Source organism: Natrix helvetica (genome assembly GCF_964273705.1).
Source record: "Natrix helvetica genome assembly, chromosome: Z".
NCBI classification, from domain to species: Eukaryota; Metazoa; Chordata; class Lepidosauria; order Squamata; family Natricidae; genus Natrix; species Natrix helvetica.
Window position 1 is genome coordinate 102,960,037 of NC_138554.1, and position 20,555 is coordinate 102,980,591.

At 37.3% G+C, this 20,555-nt stretch overlaps 1 protein-coding gene across 1 annotated transcript in view; it reads right to left on the reverse strand.

Moving 5' to 3' along the window:
* HDAC9 (histone deacetylase 9) overlaps positions 1–20,555 on the reverse strand; it is a 506,624-nt gene that overhangs the window by 127,391 nt on the left and 358,678 nt on the right. Inside the window, exon 20 of the mRNA XM_081970663.1 lies at positions 17,457–17,564. Coding sequence (XP_081826789.1) covers positions 17,457–17,564 — 108 coding nt within the window. The remainder of the gene's footprint in view (positions 1–17,456; positions 17,565–20,555) is intronic.

The following is a 20,555-nucleotide window of genomic DNA, read 5'->3' on the forward strand; positions in this document are numbered from 1 at the left end:
GGCTTGTACCTTTGAAAGCAAAACTTATGAAGATTGGAACAGTTTAAATATTGGATTTTAGAGACTGGAGCAGAGGTGTCTGCAGGTGAGAAGGTCAAAAATGTAAAGAGAGTAGACAATTGCTATGTGATTATAATGGGAGATATCTGAAACATGTTGTATCAGTTGAACATAAAAAATAATTGTAAAAGCTGTTCAACAATGAAATACTGACTTGGGAAGTGGTGGAATCTCACTTGATAGAAGCACTGAAATAAACTGGATAGTCAGGAATGTTATATTCTAGTAGAGTGGATTCCTGCGTTGTAGTGAATTTCTGCACTGGAAGAGTAATGGACTAGATCTCCAAAGTCCTTACAATGCCTACATTTTATGATTCAACTTTGTGGAATTACCTTTGTTATTTATTCATTAGATACTTGAGATTAGATGAGTAGTAGCCAAAATTTTGAATAATTTTTTTTGCTAATTAGCAAGTTAGGTAAGTTAATAGTCAAGTTAATTTTGTTAATATGTTGGAAAATGTTGGAATTATTTGCATATCCACTCTTAGTCCCCCATTAGTTCAGACATAGTTAAATAAACCCTACCTAAAATGGTCCCTTTTTAAAAAGTGTTTCATAAGAAGACATTAAAGTCTACAATAAAACACTCTTGCAACAGTTAATACTATTCCATCCCCTGCCTAGGCAGGAAACCCTACACCACTTCAGACAAATGATTATCCAATATCTTCTTAAAAACCTCTAGTGTGGAAGCATCCACAACTTCTGGAGGGAAGTTGTTCCATGATTAATTGTTCTATCAGAAAATTTCTCCTTAGTTTTAGGTTGCTTCCCTTCTTGATTAGTTTCCACCCATTGCTTCTTGTCCTGTCCTCAGGTCCTTTGGAGAATAACCTGACTCCCTCTTCTTTGTGGCAGCCCTGAGATAGCAAAACACTGGTATCATGTCACCCCTGATTCTTCTTTTCATTAAACTAGACCTACCCAGTTCCTGCAACCGTTCTTCATATGTTTTAGCCTCCTGTCCCCTAATTTTCTTTGTTGTCTGCACTCTTTCTAGAGTCTCCACATCTTTTTTACATTGTGGCAACAAAAACTGGATGCAGTATTCCAAGTGTGGCCTTACCAAGGCATTATAAAGTGGCATTAACACTTCACATGATCTTGATTCTATGCCTCTGTTTATGCAGCCTAGAACTGTGTTGGCTTTTTTGGCAGCTGCTGCACACTGCCAGCTCATATTTAAATGATTGTCCACTAGGACTCCAAGATCCCTCTCACAGTTACTACTATTGAGCAAGAAACCACATATACTGTACCTGTGCAATTTGTTTTCCTTGCCTAAATGTAGAACCTTATTTTTTTCACCATTGAATTTCATTTTGTTAGATATGCATTTTGTTAGATGCTCAGTGTTCAAGTTTGTCAAGATCCTTCTGTATCTTAAGCCTATCTTCCATTGTGTTGGCTATTCTTGCTAGCTTGGTGTCATCTGAAAATTTGATGAGTTCCCCATCTACCCTGAAGGAATGAGAGGTAACCTTACGTAAAGACATGCGTAGGAAGCTACCATGATCTCAGTAGCTGGTTATCTTGGATACCTACAAGCTCACCTAATTAGTAGAACCAGATGTGGGAATAAAGGAAAGGTTACACACAGACATATGCATTTCAGCTATGGTCTCGAGTAGTGTGTTATCTTTTAGCCCAATATCTCACCGAACAAAGGCAGGAGTTAACCTTGGCCTGAATAGCATTCTGGATTCACTAGGGAAAAATGGGGGAGTAAACCAAAACAATATATTGTTGCTCTGTGCTTTGCTTGTAAAACTGTATAAAAGCCAAATAAACTCTGCGAAGGCAGACAGACATTTTTGACACCACTGCTTGACGGATTTCTGAAAACCTACACTACCCCTCATCCAAATCATTGATAAAGATGTTGAAGAGTACTGGGCCTAAAACAGACCGTTGGGGTACCCCATTGCATACTTCCCTCCATGTAGATGCAGTTCCATTGAGGACTACACATTGAGTGCGGTTGGTCAGCCAGAAAATCAATTGATGGTGATGCTATCTAACCCACATTTTTCTATTTTATCTAGTAGTAGGTTATGGTCTACTTTATCAAATGCCCTACTGAAATCCAAGTAAATTATATTGACAGCATTCCTCTGATCCATTAATTTTGTCACTTTGTCAAAGAATGCAATAAGATTAGTCTGGCATGATCTGTTTTTGACAGACCCATGTTGGCTTTTGGTTATTACTTTGTTTGCTTCTAGGTGTTCACTGATTCGCTGCATGACTATCTTTCCCAGAATTTTCCCTGGTATTGAGGTCAGGCTGATAGATCTGTAGATTCCTGGATCTAGTTTTTTTTCTTTTTTGAAGATGGAAACTACATCAGCTCTTTTCCAGTTCTCTAGCAGTCCCCCGGTGCTCCAGGATCTTTGAAAGATATAATTCAGTGCAATAGTGGGTTTCTACCAGTTCGGATGAGTTCAGTCTGGGTCGCTAGAACAGGCAGCGACCCAGGCCTGCCACACCCCCAAACTGGTTCTCACGGCAGCGGCATAGGTGCCACCATTTTGTTTTTTGCTTCTGCTCATGTGGAGAGCAAGTTTTATTGCTCTGTGCATGTGCGCACATAGTACACCTGCAAGTGAACTGGCAGTAGTGACTGCCTAAACCCTGATTCAGTGGTTCTGAGATCGTGTTTGCCAGTTCTTTCAGAATCTTGGGGTGTAGTCCATCTGGTCCTGGTGAGTTGAACTCATCTTGGGTAGATGGGTGCTCACTTTCCATTTTCTTCCCTATTTTAACTTGTGTTCCTAATCTGTTTTTTGTGGTGCTGTTTTTGATAGGTTGGATGGACTGTTTTTTCCCTTTGTGTAAAGACAGATACAAAAAAACCAGTTATGTACTTCTGCTTCCTCCCTGTTGCTCGTCCCCTTCTTGCCACTTTCTCCAAGCAATAGCCAATTGTTTCCTTGACTTTTTTCTTGTTTTTAACATGTTGGAAGAAGCTTTTTTGTTGTTTTTTATTTTTGTTGCAAGCCTTTGTTCATTGTGAGCCTTCCTCACTTCATCTTTGCAAGGCTTGGGCTATTTGCTGATATTCTGCCTTAGTTATGTGCCCCTCTTTCCACTTTTTATACTTTTCCTTTTAGTCTTTCGATTTGTCAGAGATTTCTTTATGCAGCCATGCTGGTTTCTTTTGAGAGCTGTTATTTTTTTTCTTCATTGGTATTATGCTAGACTGGGATTTTATAATCTCAGTTTTCAAAATTTGCCAAGCTTCTTGAGTTGTTTTCCCCTTGAGGATTCTCATCCATGGAATCCTTCCAAAGCTGTCTCTAAGCTTATTGAAATTAGCTCTTTTAAAGTCCAAGACTCGAGTGTGACTTTGTTCTATAGCTTGTGCTTGCATAATATTGAAGTCCAATACTGCATGATCACTTACTCCCCAGGTTCCTGTAGTTTCAACACCTTCTAGCATTTCATCTCTGTTAGTTAGAATTAAGTCCAATATGGCTGATCTCCTTGTTCCCTTCTCTACTTTTTGGGAAACAAAGTTGTCTGTTAGGTTTGTTAGGAACGTATTGAATCTTCCACTTGGTGCAGAGTTTGTCTCCAGTTGATGTCAGGGTAGTTAAAATCCCCCATTTCTATTGTGATGTGCTTCCCGCACACCTTAGTTAGCTGACTAGCAAAAGTTCATCTATTTCCTCTGTTTGGTTGGGTGGCCTATAGTATACACCTATGACAATGTCATCCTCCCCCCTTTAATATTGACCCAAATACATTCAAGTTAATTTTCATCATTGTTGGGCTCTATTTATGTAGAAATGTAGTTATTTCTTATATATAGTGCAATTCCACCTCCTCTTTTATTTGATCTATTTCTTTTAAATAATTTAAATCCCTCTAGCTGTATGTTCCATTTGTGGTTTCATCCCACCAAGTTTCCGTAATGGCAACAATATCATATCTACCCTCATTTACTTGAATTTTAATTCACCCTCTTTATCTTCATACTCTGTGCATTGGCGTATAGGCATTTGAGTCACTTTGATTCACTCTGAGTTTACTGTCTACATAACCTGTGATGTGCCTGCCTCTACTATCTTGCCAACTATTTGATTAGTGAATATGGTATGGCACTCACTATTAAATGCTTGGTTTTGCCTGACAGCAAGCAAAATCTTATCTGCACAAACATCTATGTTACTAGTCACTGTGTTCTATTTGTTGTCTAATCTTTTAAAATATTTGACAATTGCTAGGTCAGAATGTGGGGCACAGAGTGATGAATACAACTCCAGTACCTAATTATTTTTAGAGCCTGGTATTTCCACCTTAAACAAATTTTAAACATGTTTGCCAATCACAATTATTTATTTCTCAACAAAATCTAACATTTTCCATAACTACTAAATTTAATACAGAGTTATCCCATATTAACCAAAAGTAATGAGAATTTGGGCAATAGGAAATATCAGACAATGATCTCAGAACAGCGGGTGACAGTCAGAAAAAGAAACAAAAATATACTCAAGAGATTGTCTATTTAACACCAAGGAATATGTTGAAAATCTAGCCAACAAATATAAATTCAAAGCATTTTTGCACAGACACTTGTTTATATTAAGATACAGACACCAAGATACTTTAAACCAGCTTACAGTAATGCACATTAGAGGAAACATCTCTGCCTCTGTTATTATATTAAAAGTCTGAATTTGCGTTGCTCTAAACCTCAAGATTGAAAAGAAATGCTTAAAAAATCTCTAGACATGCTTAAAGAAAAACAGCACATCAATGCTTTATCAAAGACTTGATTCTGCAGGAAAAGGAATTATTTTATGTCATATCACTGCCTATTGGGAAAAAAAACAAGAGCTCATTTATAAAGTATCACTTAGATATGTGCTGAATGCATGACACATAGTTTATTTTTCCAAGAATATGAATCTTAAATATCATCTTGCTTTTCTTCTTCTTTTGTATGAAGTTCAAGAATGTCCAGATAATTAACAAAGAAGCCCAGGAGATACGCTTCACAACTCTAGAGACTTACCATCACTTCAGCCAACTAATTAAAATATTTAAAAGATTGGTCAGGATCACTATGGAACATGCAGTAGGTTAATGTCACAGCAAGTTAAACTTTGGGTGGATAGCAGGCTATATCTTCTATTTATGATCTGCTAGTAAAATAAAGTCATTAAAAAGTTGCATTTTTGTCTTTGCTTTTACAGATGGATAGTTTCTAGAACTTGGGCAGTGACTTTTGATTACAGAAGCTGCATTTAACCCTTTTTGAACTACCAGAGCTCCAAAATAAAAAGAGGAAATACTGAAAAATAGGTGGGCCTGGTCTTTCTTTGATATGTGAAGGGAGGATTCTGGAGGAGATCTTTATTTCCAAACGTTAAGCCTACTATGAACTTACACTAGCATTTTCGTGTACTTCCTAGTTTAAAACAGGTGAACAATTATACCACCAGTTTTCAGGAAAAGATCCAAGATCCCCTGGAGTTATATAGAAGAGACTAAGATACTACCTGCAACTTTACAACTCAGGCCCTGCGGATTTCTCATCCTATCTCAGAGCTGCCAGTTAAAAAGTCTATTACTTTATGTTTTCTTCCATGAACCTAAAAGATAAAAAGCGAGCATCATAAATGTAGGACTATATATAATATTTGGGAAAAATCCTCTCACCTGTTCATTTGGATGGTTTTAACATCGATAGATATTTTGAATGATCTTTTCTGGGTACTTGACTTTTATTTTGAAGCCTTCACTGAGTCAAATGGATAAGTGTATTTGAAAAAAGCAAATGTATGTTACATTCATGGTTCCTTGAAATAGCAAATAACAGAATACAATGACTGGATGCAGTAAAAAAATCATGTTGATTTTGATCAGTTCTGACATATCAAAAGGAACCATCCCAGGAAAGCTTAGAGTTTTAGTTTTCAAGGATATTCATTTCAAACTATTTTAATTTAGTTAAATTATCCCTGTCTACCAAAAAGGCAACCCCATTCATATCATCTTGAAGAGGGAGTTTGAAGAAATTTATGCTTGTTTTTGTTCAGGACAAATGGATGTTTCTGATAATGTCAGAATCTGTCATCCTGAGACTGATTTTGTTCTCTTCCCAATCTTTATTTGGTCATCAGGTAATAAAATTTTATAACCTGAAAATTTTGGAATTTTCAGGCAAAACAACTTTCGCTCATATATATATTTTAATTCAAATAATATTTCCAAAATATTAGCTTTGCTAATATGTTGTAAATTTTCATGAAAAGGTTTTAAGCAGTACAGGATTGAGATACAAGTTTGAAAATGAGTCATGATGCAAAAACAAGAACAGGAAAACTTTATTTCCAGCATAGAATCTTTATGGGAACTTTGTAAAGAAAGCTTCCACAACAAGTATGAAGCTGTTTTCCATACAGGTATTTCTTATAAAAAGATCAAACATAAAAGAGAGTTCAGATGAAGTTACATGAATTTACTTGCTTAAATAATGCACAGAAACTTGTCCTGATAATTTCAATGGTGCCTCCTTTATTTCAATTTGGAAATACAATAATGTAACATGCCTGGCAATAAATTATACTCATTTTACTCAGATAGTAGTTCAAATTTTTAAGTTTGGTTTGGTTTGGTTTATTTGGATTTATATGCCGCCCTTCTCCAAAAGGACTCAGGGCGGCATACAACATTAAAAAACACACATTCCAAAAGTTAAAAAAGATTAAATCCATATCCAAAAAAACAAACCGAATTTAAAAGAAAACAAACAATACATTTAAAATAAGTTAAAATAACAGGCCAGGCCGGCTTGCTGGAAAAGCCAACTTTTTAGGGCGCGTCGGAAGGACCGGAGGTCGGGGATTATGCAAAGCTCCGGGGGCAGCTCATTCCAGAGGGAAGGCGCTCCCACAGAGAAGGCTCTCCCCCTGGGGGTCACCAGTCGACACTGCCTGGCTGACGGCACCCTGAGGAGGCCAACTCTGTGGGATCGTACCGGATGGTGGGAGGCTACTGGTGGCAGTAGGTGGTCTCACAGGTACCCTGGGCCTAAGCCATGGAGCGCTTTAAAGGTCATAATTAATACCTTGAATCGCACCCGGAAAACAACCGGCAACCAGTGCAGGCTGCCTAAAAGGGGTGTAACATGGGAGCACCTAGGTACCCCCATGACAACCAGCGCGGCCGCATTCTGGACCAGCTGAAGCCTCCGGGTGCTCTTCAAGGGCAGCCCCATGTAGAGAGCATTGCAGTAGTCCAGGCGAGAAAGGACGACGGCATGAATGACTATGCACAGAGCATCCCGATCCAGGAAGGGGCGCAACTGACGTACCAGACGAACCAGGTAAAAGGCCCCCCTGGTCACAGCCATCAGGTGTTCTTCTAAACTAAGCCGTGTATCCAGGAGGACTCCCAGATTGTGAGCCTTCTCTGAGGGGGCTAAAATTTCTCCCCCTATCGTCAAAGATGGAACAAGATGTACAAATCGGGATGACAGAAACCACAGCCACTCAGTCTTGGAGGGATTGAGCTTGAGCCTGTTCCTCCCCATCCAGATCCGCACAGCCTCCTGGCATGAGGACATCACGTCGAGGGCATCGTTTGGGTGGTTTGGGGTAGAGATGAAAAGTTGGGTATCATCAGCATATTGATGATACCATACCCCAAAACCACGGATGATCTCGCCCAGTGGTTTCATGTATATGTTGAACAGGAGGGGTGAGAGAACTGACCCCTGGGGCACCCCACAAATGACGCGCCTGGGGGTCGATCTCTGCCCTCCAGTCAACACAAACTGTAACCGATCCAACAGGTAGGAGGAGAACCACCGTAAAACAGTGCCCCCCACTCCCAACCCCCCAAGTCGTCGCAGTAGGATACCATGGTCGATGGTATCGAAAGCCGCCAAGAGGTCTAATAGGACCAGGACAGATGAACAGCCCCTATCCCGGGCCCGCCAGAGATCTTCGACCAACGCTATCAATGCCGTCTCCGTGCTGTACCCGGGCCTGAAACCCGACTGAAACGGATCCAGGTAGACAGCTTCATCCAGGTACTGGGGAAGCTGACGTGCTACCACACTCTCTTATCTCTTATGTGAGCAACAAGAACAATCCTCTGTTCACATTAAAATCTAGCTTATCAGGACTTTTGAGTAGATTACTAGTATGGTGATTGCACCTTCCACTCCAGAAGCTGAACATGAAAGCTGGAATCTCAGGCAAAACATATAGTCCATTACCAAGTATGGTTTTTCTTTCTGGGAGCAATGAAGACATTGCATGTTTAAGATGTTCATCTCATTTTTTTTTCTTTTTGTAACTCTGTAGTCCCTAATCAAGATAGATTCAAGGCAACTAGATGAAATTAAGCATTTACTGGCTGGATGCCCTTTCTGATGGCAGACAGAACTTTTCCTTTGTGTCTTGAGAGAGAAACATCTGCTGTACGTAAGATAGACCTATCAACCTTCCGAGCAGGAGGCAAGCACCTTTATCACTGGCCCACCATGCTGCTCAATGTTCATCTCAAATCAACTTTGTTAAATTTTAGATGGTAGTTCAGAACAATCTTATAATCCCTCAAGGCATTGAAACCCTTATTTATTTTACTATTTCTTTTCACAGAAGAAGAGGTTCAATTTATGTTGTCCTCCACCTTTCTATGCAAGAATGAATTTTATTTATCTTGTATTTGACATTTTTATGCAGCTGAATATAATAATGCCTTTATTAACCTCTTACTCAGAAAAGCAAAATATTCTTCCCTTAGTTGACATATCATTTGAGATCTACAGCATGGCCACCAAATTCTTTTCAAAACTATTGCTATTTGACACTTAGTAGATTACTAATAGATATGTATTTTGTGCGTGCATGCATGTATGTGCATAATCTTGGGATAAATATAACTTTTGGGAGATTTTAGTCTGTACATCAATAAAACTGAAATAAAACATATCCTTACGTATTCTAAAGAATGAACCTATATAGCAAATGCCTATGTAGTAAGAACAAGTAAGATTATTTTACTACAACCATTTTATCCTGAAGTCTTCACTCCTAATGCTGATTATCAACCTTATTAAATGGAATATAAAGGAGATATTTTATTTTTATTGATTAAATCATTCCTGTGGATAAAAATCTGGAGAAGTTGCATAGTGACCTGAATGAAAAATGCTCACCCCAAATTTCCTTTCACTGCAATCTATACCAATGTATCTTTTTTTCTTCTCTGTTATACAGTGAGTTAACTAAGCTTTGATTTTTTCCAATGTAACAGGAAATGTGACTTTGGAAAACTAAAAAAATACTGAGTTGGGGATTTTATTTTAACTGATTGGCTTCACTGCCTTGAAAGTCTAAAATATAAGTCAAGATATTGTAAAAGCCAACCAAAATGTCACAATATAGTAAAACAATTTTTTAGCTGTTCCAAATCTTTCAGCAATTTGAATTTAATACAAAAGTGAGAAGAGGGTAACAAAATAATAAGAAATGTGAAAAACTGAATTTGTTTTGCATTGCTTTGTGCAAGTTCGCTGAGTATTAATACGTACTCACTAAACTCAGAAATTCCCTTGTAAATATAAACATCACTGGTAATGAAGAATCAAATTATTTACAGCATCATTGCAAATCACATGAAATCAACTTATCTTGCACTAGAGAGCTTGAGGTTAAAATGAAGATAAAACAACCCCATTAAATATTTTATCACTTTTCACAGCCATTTCTGCCCTATGATCTAGGGTCTGGCTTAAATGTCCTTTTTATACTAAAGATCTGCTCACTTCCTTTACCAAACAAGAGAAAGGGCTTAGCTTTTATTAATCATGTTGCCCATGTTTGTGTTCAAATGGAAATGACATTTTTGTTACAAAAATAAGTAATTGCTAGCTCTTTTTAAAGTGAGATTCAAGTAGGCTATATTGTTTTACAATTTCACAGCTGGTATTTTGTCCATTAGCCAGGAACAATAAAAAGTCTAAAGAGTTCACAAGAGATTCCAGATGGAAAGTAAAGATGTTTTATTACAGCTACAGATTCAGTATTTCAATCATATTTGCATATTTCAGAATCAGTTATCAAATTGGTTGCTTTATTGACATTTACTTAAATTGGCAGGGGTATACTCAACTGATTTTTTTAAAAAATAATAATATATTTGCCAAGTCATTTTTATGGATTGTGGCACAGCTTTACAGAATGTGTAATAGAAGAGACAGCTTAAAATTTAGTCAATCATTTTTTCAGTTGTGTCATACTTTTGTGACTGCAGCTAAATCTTCCTATACCCTGTGTTACTGTGTTAACTGTAGATTGTAAAATTATTGGTAGATGACTATATACAGATTTAGCTAGATTCATGATTAAAAACCTAAATGAATTTGCAAGAAAATCAATGTTCTAGTTAGCCAGCTAGTCAGCCAACGTGTAGCTGCAGTCTTAAACCCTTAATATAAATCTCATTGCAATCAATTTCTAGTTGAATTTTTATCAGTTATCAGATTAATATTATATTAATATTGGAATATATTTAATATTTGCAAGACAATTAATTAATTGCTAATATTTTTTTAAAGAGAATGACATGATTTGTTTTTTCAGCACCCATTTTTCATGTTCAATATTTCTTAAAAACAAAATCAGGAAATTAGTATGCATTCTTTTATGATTATTTTAAAAGGTAAGAGCCTATTTACAGACCTACCTTGTGGCATTAAGAGTGGCCAAGCGTCGATATTGTGCCGCTCTTATTGCGTCCGCAGACAACCGCCCTGCCACCCTGTTCCGGGTGACCCGCTCCCTCCTTTTACAGAGGCTGCGGGAAGCCCCCTTGCAGGGTAGAGCAGAGGAATTTGGGGAATATCTGCAGGACAAAATCGCTCAGATCCGCAGCGAGTGGGTCCCCTGCAGTGGTCTAGGAGGGACGCCAGAGGCGAGTCTTGAGGGACCATCTTGGGAGGAGTTTGACTCTGTTACTGCCGAAGATATGGACAAGTTGCGTGGGCGACTGCGAGCCACCACATGTTTACTGGACCCGTGTCCCTCCTGGCTTGTACTGGCATCCTGGGAGGTCACACGAGGCTGGCTCCAGGAGTTAGTCAACGCCTCCGTGAGAGAGGGGTTCTTGCCAGCCGTCTTAAAAGAGGCAGTGGTGAGGCCCCAACTCATGAAGCCTTCCCTGGATCCAGCTATATTAGCTAACTACCATCCTGTCTCCAACCTTTGCTTTTTGGCGAAGGTTGTAGAGAGTGTGGTGGCACAACAGTTCCCACGCCACTTGGATGAAATTGATTATCTAGACCCGCGCCAGTCCAGTTTCCGGCCCGGCCACAGCACGGAGACGGCTTTGGCCGCGTTGGTGGATGATCTCTGGAGGGCCAGAGATGGGGGTTGATTTGAGATCCTCCATCCTGGTCCTATTAGATCTCTCGGCTGCTTTTGATACCATCGACCATGGTATCCTATTGCGCCATCTAGAGGGGTTGGGGGTGAGGGGTACCATTTTGCAGTGGTTCTCCTCCTACCTCTCTGGCCGAGCGCAATGTGTGCTGACAGGGGGGCAGAGGTTGACGCTGAGGCCGCTCACTTGTGGGGTGCCACAGGGGTCGGTCCTCTCGCCTCTCCTGTTCAACACATATATGAAGCCGCTGGGTGAGATCATTCGTGGTTTTGGGGTCGAATACCATCTGTACGCTGACGATATTCAACTGTACATATCTACCCCGAACCACCCCAACGAGGCCGTCGAAATGATGTCCCGGTGCCTGGAGGCCGTACGGGTTTGGATGGGCAGTAACAGACTCAAACTCAACCCCTCCAAGACGGAGTGGCTGTGGTTACCGGCGCCTCGGTTCAACCAGTGGGTTCCATCACTGGCCATCGGGGGCGAACAGCTGGCCCCCGTGGAGTGGGCACACAATTTGGGCGTCCTCCTGGATGCCCGGCTGTCAATGGATGACCATGTGACGGCCGTGGCAAGGGGGGTGTTCCACCAGGTTCGCCTGGTGCGCCAATTGTGCCCCCTATTGGACCGGGGCGCCCTGCACACAGTCACCCATGCACTAGTGACATCCCAACTGGACTACTGCAATGCTCTCTACATGGGGCTTCCCTTGAGATGCACCCGAAGGCTGCAGTTGGTCCAGAACGCGGCCGCGCGGGCAATTATGGGAGGTACTAGATACTCCCATGTAACACCTCTCCTGCGCGGGCTGCACTGGCTACCTGTGGCTTTTCGGGTGCATTTCAAGGTGTTGACTATCATCTTTAAAGCGCTCCATGGCACAGGACCTAGCTACCTGCGGGATTGCATCCTGCCCCATACATCCCTGCGGCCGATTCGCTCTCACAGGGAGGGACTCCTCTGGGTGCCGTCCACTAGGCAGTGCCAGCGGGCGACGCCCAGGAGTAGGGCCTTCTCTGTGATGGGCCCGACCCTCTGGAATGACCTCCCCCCCTGATATTAGAATAACGACTGATCTCCGCTCCTTCCGTAAGAAACTTAAGACCCACCTGTTCAACTTAGCTGGCCTGGCCTAACTGTAGTTTTTGTGTCCCTCTAGCCTGTATTTTAAATTTTTAGGGGTAGATTTTTAGGTTGTTTTAATTTTTAACTATACTGTACAGCCTATTATTTAATCTGTTTTAATGGGTATTTATAAATATTTAAGTTTTGTATATTGTTTTATTTGTGGTCTGTACACCGCCCCGAGTCCCTTTGGGGAGAGGGGGCGGTCTATAAATTTAATAAAATTAAATTAAAATTAAATTAAAAGTTAAGAAACAAAGAAAATGTTGTATCCCCAGGTCTCATTGGAATAGAGTGTGAAATGTCTGTTAAAAACTTTATCATTATGAATATATTGCATTCCTGAAAACTAGAAGGCCCAATTATTGAATATGTATAGTAAACCTGAACAACTTCTATTCCAATGAATCTACAAAAAATCTACATTATTTGTTTCCTCATACAGTGGCACCTTGGTTCTCATTTTTAATTGGGTCCAGAAGGCACAATGAGTATCCAACAAATTTTTTTTCATGAGGAATAATCTAGTGAGTCACAAGGCAGCCAACACTGACACTGTATTGCATTCTTTTATGTATTGAGTACCAAACAAACTATAGTACCGAGACAATGTTTTTGCATCAAAATGCATTGAGTCCCAAATGTGATGAGTTTCAAAGCAGTTCAGTATTAAGGTACCACTGTAATTTATTGGAATAGAGATAGCTCAGATTTGCTGTACTTTTTTAGTAAGTTGGGATGTCTAGAAAGCAATATATTCATAATGATAAAGTTTTCAACAGACATTTCACCCTTTCATTCACTGAATGAGAGAAAGTGAGAAGAACTAGTTTCAGGAAAAAGATTAAAATTTCCCTCTCTTAGTGATGCTGCTAAAAATTGCTAGATGAAATTACCATCTTTTTATTTAAAGAAGTTGTTTCTCAGTTCTCACTTTGCTACTATTCAAATTTGGAAAGAGGGAGAAAAATGAAAAAAAAAGAAAGCAGATGAGAAGGAAGAACATACATGAAATATATGTTTCATGTCTGAAACATGTATAGCAAGTACGTAGTTACATGCATAGATATTGAATAAATGACAATGCAGTCTAATATCATAATGCAGCCTAAAAGAATGAAAATAATATTTCACCACCATCCATAAAATGAATTGCAAATAAATATGGGTGAAAACTATTCCCCATTCATGCTATATATGTTGTTTATTGCAGCTACTTCAAGCATCCATACATAAGTGGAATGACTGACAACTTTGTTTTTAAAGACTTCATTACACAGAGCTAGACTACTAAAACACAAAAAGAAGGCATCATAAATCTACCAAGATAAGAACTAAAGGTCTTGCGGAAAATCTTGGCTGTGTCAATTGCACATAAAGTATGTCTAATAACTGTTATCTAAGTGCACTTTCAAATTATGTTACATCAGGAAAGGTGTAGTCATTACAGGTAAGGACAGACAATGGTCATTTTCCCAACTTCAATTTATTTTTTGAAGATATATAGAAACATGAAATCTTTCTTTTAAGCATTGCAAATAAGTTGAACTAACAAAGATTCTGCATGTTATATAAAATATTCAACCAATTTTTTGACATGATTACTCAAATGATTCTTTGGTGATTCTAGATAAAAATTTAAATACTATTTATTACCCCCCGCCCTTTTTAAAAAAAAAAAACAGGATGGATTAGATTACCCAAACGTCTGTTTTGATTCATATAATTCAGACTGGTAAGATTTTCAAAGGTTTTAGGAGTGGCCTTATAAAGGACATCCTTGTGTCCTGATAATAGAATTCCCAGGGTTGGTTATATTTACGAACTTCTTTATCTGCCTTTCTTTCTGTCTATTCCTTCTACTGCTTTAAGCAATTGATAAGGATCCAGTCAAAACTTTAAGTGTCTAAATAAAAAGTTGGCCTTTACTGCCAACTAATAGAATTAATTTATCACTGGCACTATATAACATCCTTTTAAAGTAATGCTGCTATATTGATTTTATTTTGCCTTTTATGTTTCAATATTATATTTTCTTTTTCATTTATTTTATTTATTTAATTTCACTTTCAAAAAAGCACTACCCCATTAAAATGCAGGAGGCACAATCTTTAAATAAATAAGCATTTCTGGTAGGCATATAAACCTTAAAAAGTGTTAAAAAGTGATGTCATAGTAATTTGATGGTTAAAGGGAAGATAAAGGCATATGCATCCATGTCTATCTTAAAACCTTCTGTTATGTTCCAATTAAATGATGGTTTCCTGCAGCCAGTGAAGAACTTACAAAACAAATATTGTGGTAACAGTAACTAGGTACTATTTAGTTCAGGTGTTTATTTTTTAATTTAGTACATTTTTTTCCCCTTTGCCTCAGGCTACATTTTGTTTCTGAGCATCCTTGCCAGTGCTGCATTCCACAGAATGGGTAGATCCAAGAAATGGAAAATGTCGGAACAAAAACAGAATATTCATTTCATTTCCTTACTCATTTAATTTAAATTAAAAGAGATGAAACTAATTGCTTTAGGTGTATTCTATCATATTGGCCATAACGTTTGAAAAGACTCAAGGATCTGCAACTCAGACTTTTGGGAAAACCTGGCAAAAGTGACAGTTCAGGAGTATATATAGCAAATTTCCAACAGAAGTGAAATTTACTTTGGAAGCAATTCTTCAAGAGCCACAGAAACACAATTGTACAATATATTTGCAAATTTCAGATGAAATTATCCAGCCTTAGTTGGTTTGCATAATGGTTAAAATATGAAAATGTGCAATTGATATTTACAGTGTAATTTTTATTCTTTACAACAGCATAAAGTGGGAAAGATGTGACATAAAGGTATTTTCTTTATTTGTATATCTGATTGCCAACAAGTTAACAGCAGAATAGGACCAAAAATTGGGGAGTGGGGGAGAATGGGGAGAAGCTGTTGCAACAAAGAATGATTTTAAAAATAGGTTGGATTAGACAAGAGATGCAGAGAAGAACATTCCATTTCAAGTCCTTTAAACTGTATGTAATCACATCCCCCATTATAAGTCACCTTATCCTTCCTCCTGATTATATGACTTAGAGCAATGTATTTCAGACTGGGAAACTTTAAGATATACACATTTCAATTCCCAGAATTCCCCAGCCAGCATAACAATTTCTATATGGGTTGAAAAGAAAGTTCTACATTCTTTCTATAACTTCTTTATTTTCAGCATAATGCATTTTATTGTTTTATGCACTTTATTTTCTTAAAATACAATATGGCATTACTGTGTCTTTTTAAAATGGTGCATTGAATCTGAAATATCATGATTCACTCAAGGCTAGCACAGTCACTGTTAAGAAAAACCTAGTCATGGTTGTTATTTTGAAATCGCAAAGATTTAAGCAAATACTTTATATAGTTCAGGGTGTGCTGGATGATGCCCAAATTTGTGACAGTAATACACCCAAGGTTTCCTCAAGACTAGCATTGCATCTATTCAACCATGATTTAATTTTATATATATTCAGAATTTCCATCTAGACAGCTCATGCAGAAAATTAATTTTTTAAAGCAAATCCTATTTGAGTTTACAATAATTTTAAATCTATTCACCTTAGATTGTAAAATGATTTCATGATTGGCAACTATGGTTGTTATTTTACTTTTTCCTCTTCCATCCTTCTTGAATGGTAAGCATGATCTCCCCTCCCCCCCAAACTTGGGTACTTTTCACAAGTATGAACTTAAACATTCCCCAATACTGAAGCCACTGTTAGAAATCTTGGAAGTTGAAGTCCACACATCTAAAGGGTACCTAGGTCACAGTATACAGTAGGGGACAATAGAAAGTGATATAGCCATAGCAGTGTAAATCAGCAGTGTACTCATCTAGACATGTTCATCATAGAAGCATCAACATTTACAATAGGCTAATGGCACTAATAGACATTTCACATGAAGTACAGAATGTTATTTGGATTGCAGTTATACCTTTCCTGTGACATCTTCTTATTGCGAAAAATTGAATACCAGATCTGTTTTAAAAATCTCTTTATAACATGTGGAAAACCTTCAAGCTAAACTTGAGGAAGTTGTAAACCTTATTTCTTGAATATATTTACTATGAGAAATCCAATCTCTTTGGCTTAAATGTTTGTAAACTGTTACGTTGCCAAGTAATGCTTGGTGCATCTGAGTGTTCATTCTATACACCTTGACAGTCAAACTTATAAATAGTTTTTTTAAAATATCAGGTAATAAGTTAATATCTGTCAGATAGGTTTTTCTAAATTGTTTAGACTGGCGATAAATCAGAATTTATACCTAATTCTTTTCAAATCATGTGAAAAGGAAGCTCAGAAATTGAGCTCTGAGACCATTTCTATCAAAGACATAATTCGCATCATTAACTATCTAATCAACAATATAATTCTTTCTTCAAAGCCTACAAGACATTATTTACTTTTCTTCGCTTTGGGTGGCATTTTGAAGCTGTACTTAAAAACTCCGTAAGATTAAAAGAAAAAGGTTCAGAAGGGAATTGTGGAATTGCATGCCAGATCTCTACATCCTCTGAGTCATTTTCACTTGGACAATGATTGTGTAAACAATTATGTGGTATGATAACAAATAATAATATCAACAATAATACTGATGATAAGGATGAAGTTGATTTAGTAAAATCCGCTGTCCTTGGTGAAGTAACAAAATAATCCTCTGACTATCAAACAAGGCCATTTTGATCATCTCTGTTTAGTAACCTTCTGTATTCCCCCATCCTTCTTTCTCCTTTCCCTCCCCCTAATCTCAGAACAACATTGCTTTCAGCTTCTCCCCTAGTTTTCCCACACACAATGTAACCCAGACCTCACCTTCAGCTCTCCTGAGACTACTTTGGAAGCCAATTCGATGACACAGCCAACAGCCATGCGTGCAGCACCGGACGAATGCAGCTCATTCCAAATGGTGTCACTGTCCACCTGAGCAAACAGTTAACAGAAGGGGGGGTGAAAAAAGAGAGAGAGAAGAAGAAGAAGAATAAAAAGAAGAAAGAAAGAAAGAAAGAAAGAAAGAAAGAAAGAAAGAAAGAAAGAAAGAAAGAAAGAAAGAAAGAAAGAAAAGGAAAGGAGTGAAGAAAGAAAAGAAAAGAAAAGAGAAAAGAAAATAAGATAAAACAGTTAGGGAGAGCTGGCACAGTGACAACAAATGTACAATAACATTAGTCTTCCGTCTTGGCCAGCTGAAAAGGCCTTCTGGACATGGGCTTGCTTATACTTTTTCTCTATACTGAATTCTCCAATGGAAACACATTCCTGTCATGCCTCACTGCCATTCCCTGTTTAGATTTCTCATTACAAACAGTATTACATAGGCCAGATCTGGTTTAGTTATATGAATTTGTTAGAAGATAACAGGCCTTAGTTAGAGATGCAATATATCTGTATGCATGCATGTATGGCCATATTCATATTTATATTCATACCTAATCTGTCCTTTAAAGGGCAGAACGAAATAGTGCAATGTACAGACTGTCAAAAAGATGATTACAGAATAAGTTCAGGTTTTTGTTTTTTTTTTAAGATGGGGAAGCTATTGTAAAGCATAATCCTATAATAAGGAATATTTTTTATCCAAGATTTTTTAAAAAGAATGTCCAGCAGTTTAACACTTGAGAACATAAAGGGTAAGGCAAATGTATTCTAATAAACTACATGATCTGCTAATGCAGGTAATTTGAAAATAAAGCAATTACGCAATAAGAAGAGAAATTCCTTGGGTGTTATCTTCCTCGGGATATTAGTTAAAATTATTAACATATTATTCTGTAAGCACTAATGATAAATTGCTTTAATTATCATTCCTGTATTCGTATCTGTTCTGAAGCAACAACAGATGAACCTGGCATATACATTTGCCAACATGATCTTCTTGAATATATTCTAATATATTGTCAGTATATGAGTCACTTATTAAAAATTATAGAATAAATTAGTCACTGTAGACTAATAGATACTATTATTATATAGTCCTGAATGCATTTTTGTTAATAAGCATTGTATAATGACTATGCTAGGTTAATCCAAATGTTGACTTAGCATCAGATGTTGGCAATCTTTACCAACCATGTGCTACTTCCAATTTTTCACAACAGCAAAGATGTTACAAAAATTAGCAAATGGCCAAAGTGTCCTGAAATTGTACAGTCTAAGCTTATTTTTAAAATTATTATTAAACATCTAATACGCTCTTGGCATTCTAGATCAAACACTTCTAGCCTTTCAGACTACAACTCATGGGATACAGTGATCTGAAATTTCAGCCACTTTTACTAAGTGACTGTTAATTTTTATTTTTGAGAACCAATGGTGTCACCAGTAATGTTGCATATCCCTGTGTTGTTTCTGGCACTTATGTTTTACATTAACCTAAACAAACATTTACCCATTCTTTTTGTTATGACAAAAACTTATTGTCCCTGTAATATTTCTCCCCATCATTTGAATTATGAAGGAATCACACTTGTTTAGCTTGGTGATTCTTGAGCAAATACTCTTAATATCCCCATTAATTTATTGCAAACATTCTAAAATATGCATTTTCTGGAATTGGGATGTGGCTTCTGAAATCATCTTATCATCAACTTTCCTAGAATTCCTTTAGGAGTAATTATTGCCAAGTTCAGAAGATACTGATATTTTAAATGGTCTTATGTAGAAATAATAATTCCTGAAAGATTAGGTATGATATTTTCAAATGGAATCTACATTTCATTCAAATGTATTGAAAACATTTACATTTTCTATTGTAGTTCATGATATACATTTTTCAGTTTATGGCTTTACTGTGTTTATTAACAAAAAAGAAAAGAAATGAGAAGAAAAAGAAAAACATTACTTTCAATTCCCGAACAATTCTTTCACAACATGTTTTTTTTTAAAATAGAATCTTATCTTAATTGCTGGAGGGAATGTTTAAACAGCAACTTAATACATGAACATTATGAAATAGGACCATAAAATCTGATGAAAAATCAAGCATTGAACTAAAAACACACAAGAAACCAGCATATAACTGGCATACATCAAAACAGAGCCAGAGGCAAAACAAAACTCCCAAACCTTTACTCTTTGTGGTGTGTACTTTTCTGGCAACTATTTGTGTTGCTAACAAATGTATTTTTCCTTTTATGTCTTTTCTTTGTTCATGTATGTATCTGTGTGTCTATGAATATCTGGTTTTATTCTTCTGTTTACTATTTGATAAAAGATGTAATGAAGCATACATGCACAAAAATACTTATTACAGAAAAGAAAATACCTAAAATTAAATATGACACAAAATATTTATTGAATATATTTAAACATTTTAAAACCATCTTATACTGTTATAAATATTAAAACATTTACATAACATAATGAAAGCAAGTCATAATTAAGATAAAAGGATTAACAAGTTTAAACAGACAATTACAATGCCTGACTAAACAAAAAAAAAAGTTTTTATATAGTTAATATTTTTAAAAGTTGAAAATTTTTCATTAGGCACATTTCCAGTAATGGGTGATGGTCAAAAAAGTCAAAACAAGAGGTACAAACATGGAACTGCACCTATTGTCTAGGGTTTTTGACCTCTGATTATAGTTGGCCCGATCTACACTTCTATGTGGTATGTCATGCATGGGGCAAAGCATATATGTACCAAAATGTACCAAAAATATAGGAGCAACTTTGCTAGATAAGGTTAATGGCCTTTCATTCTGTTGCCACAGAAATCAACATTCAGTGGATGTAATCAAGCATGGTCTAGACTAGAGAATTATCTGCCAGGACTTTTAATACATATTCTTGCATGAAGCAGAAAGGCAGGCATAAAGTCTGAATGAACCCTCCTTTCTCCTGGATTAGAGAACTGATGGGAAGAGTCCAAGGAAACAAGGGCAACAGTTCAGACTCAACCATGGCCCCCAACAA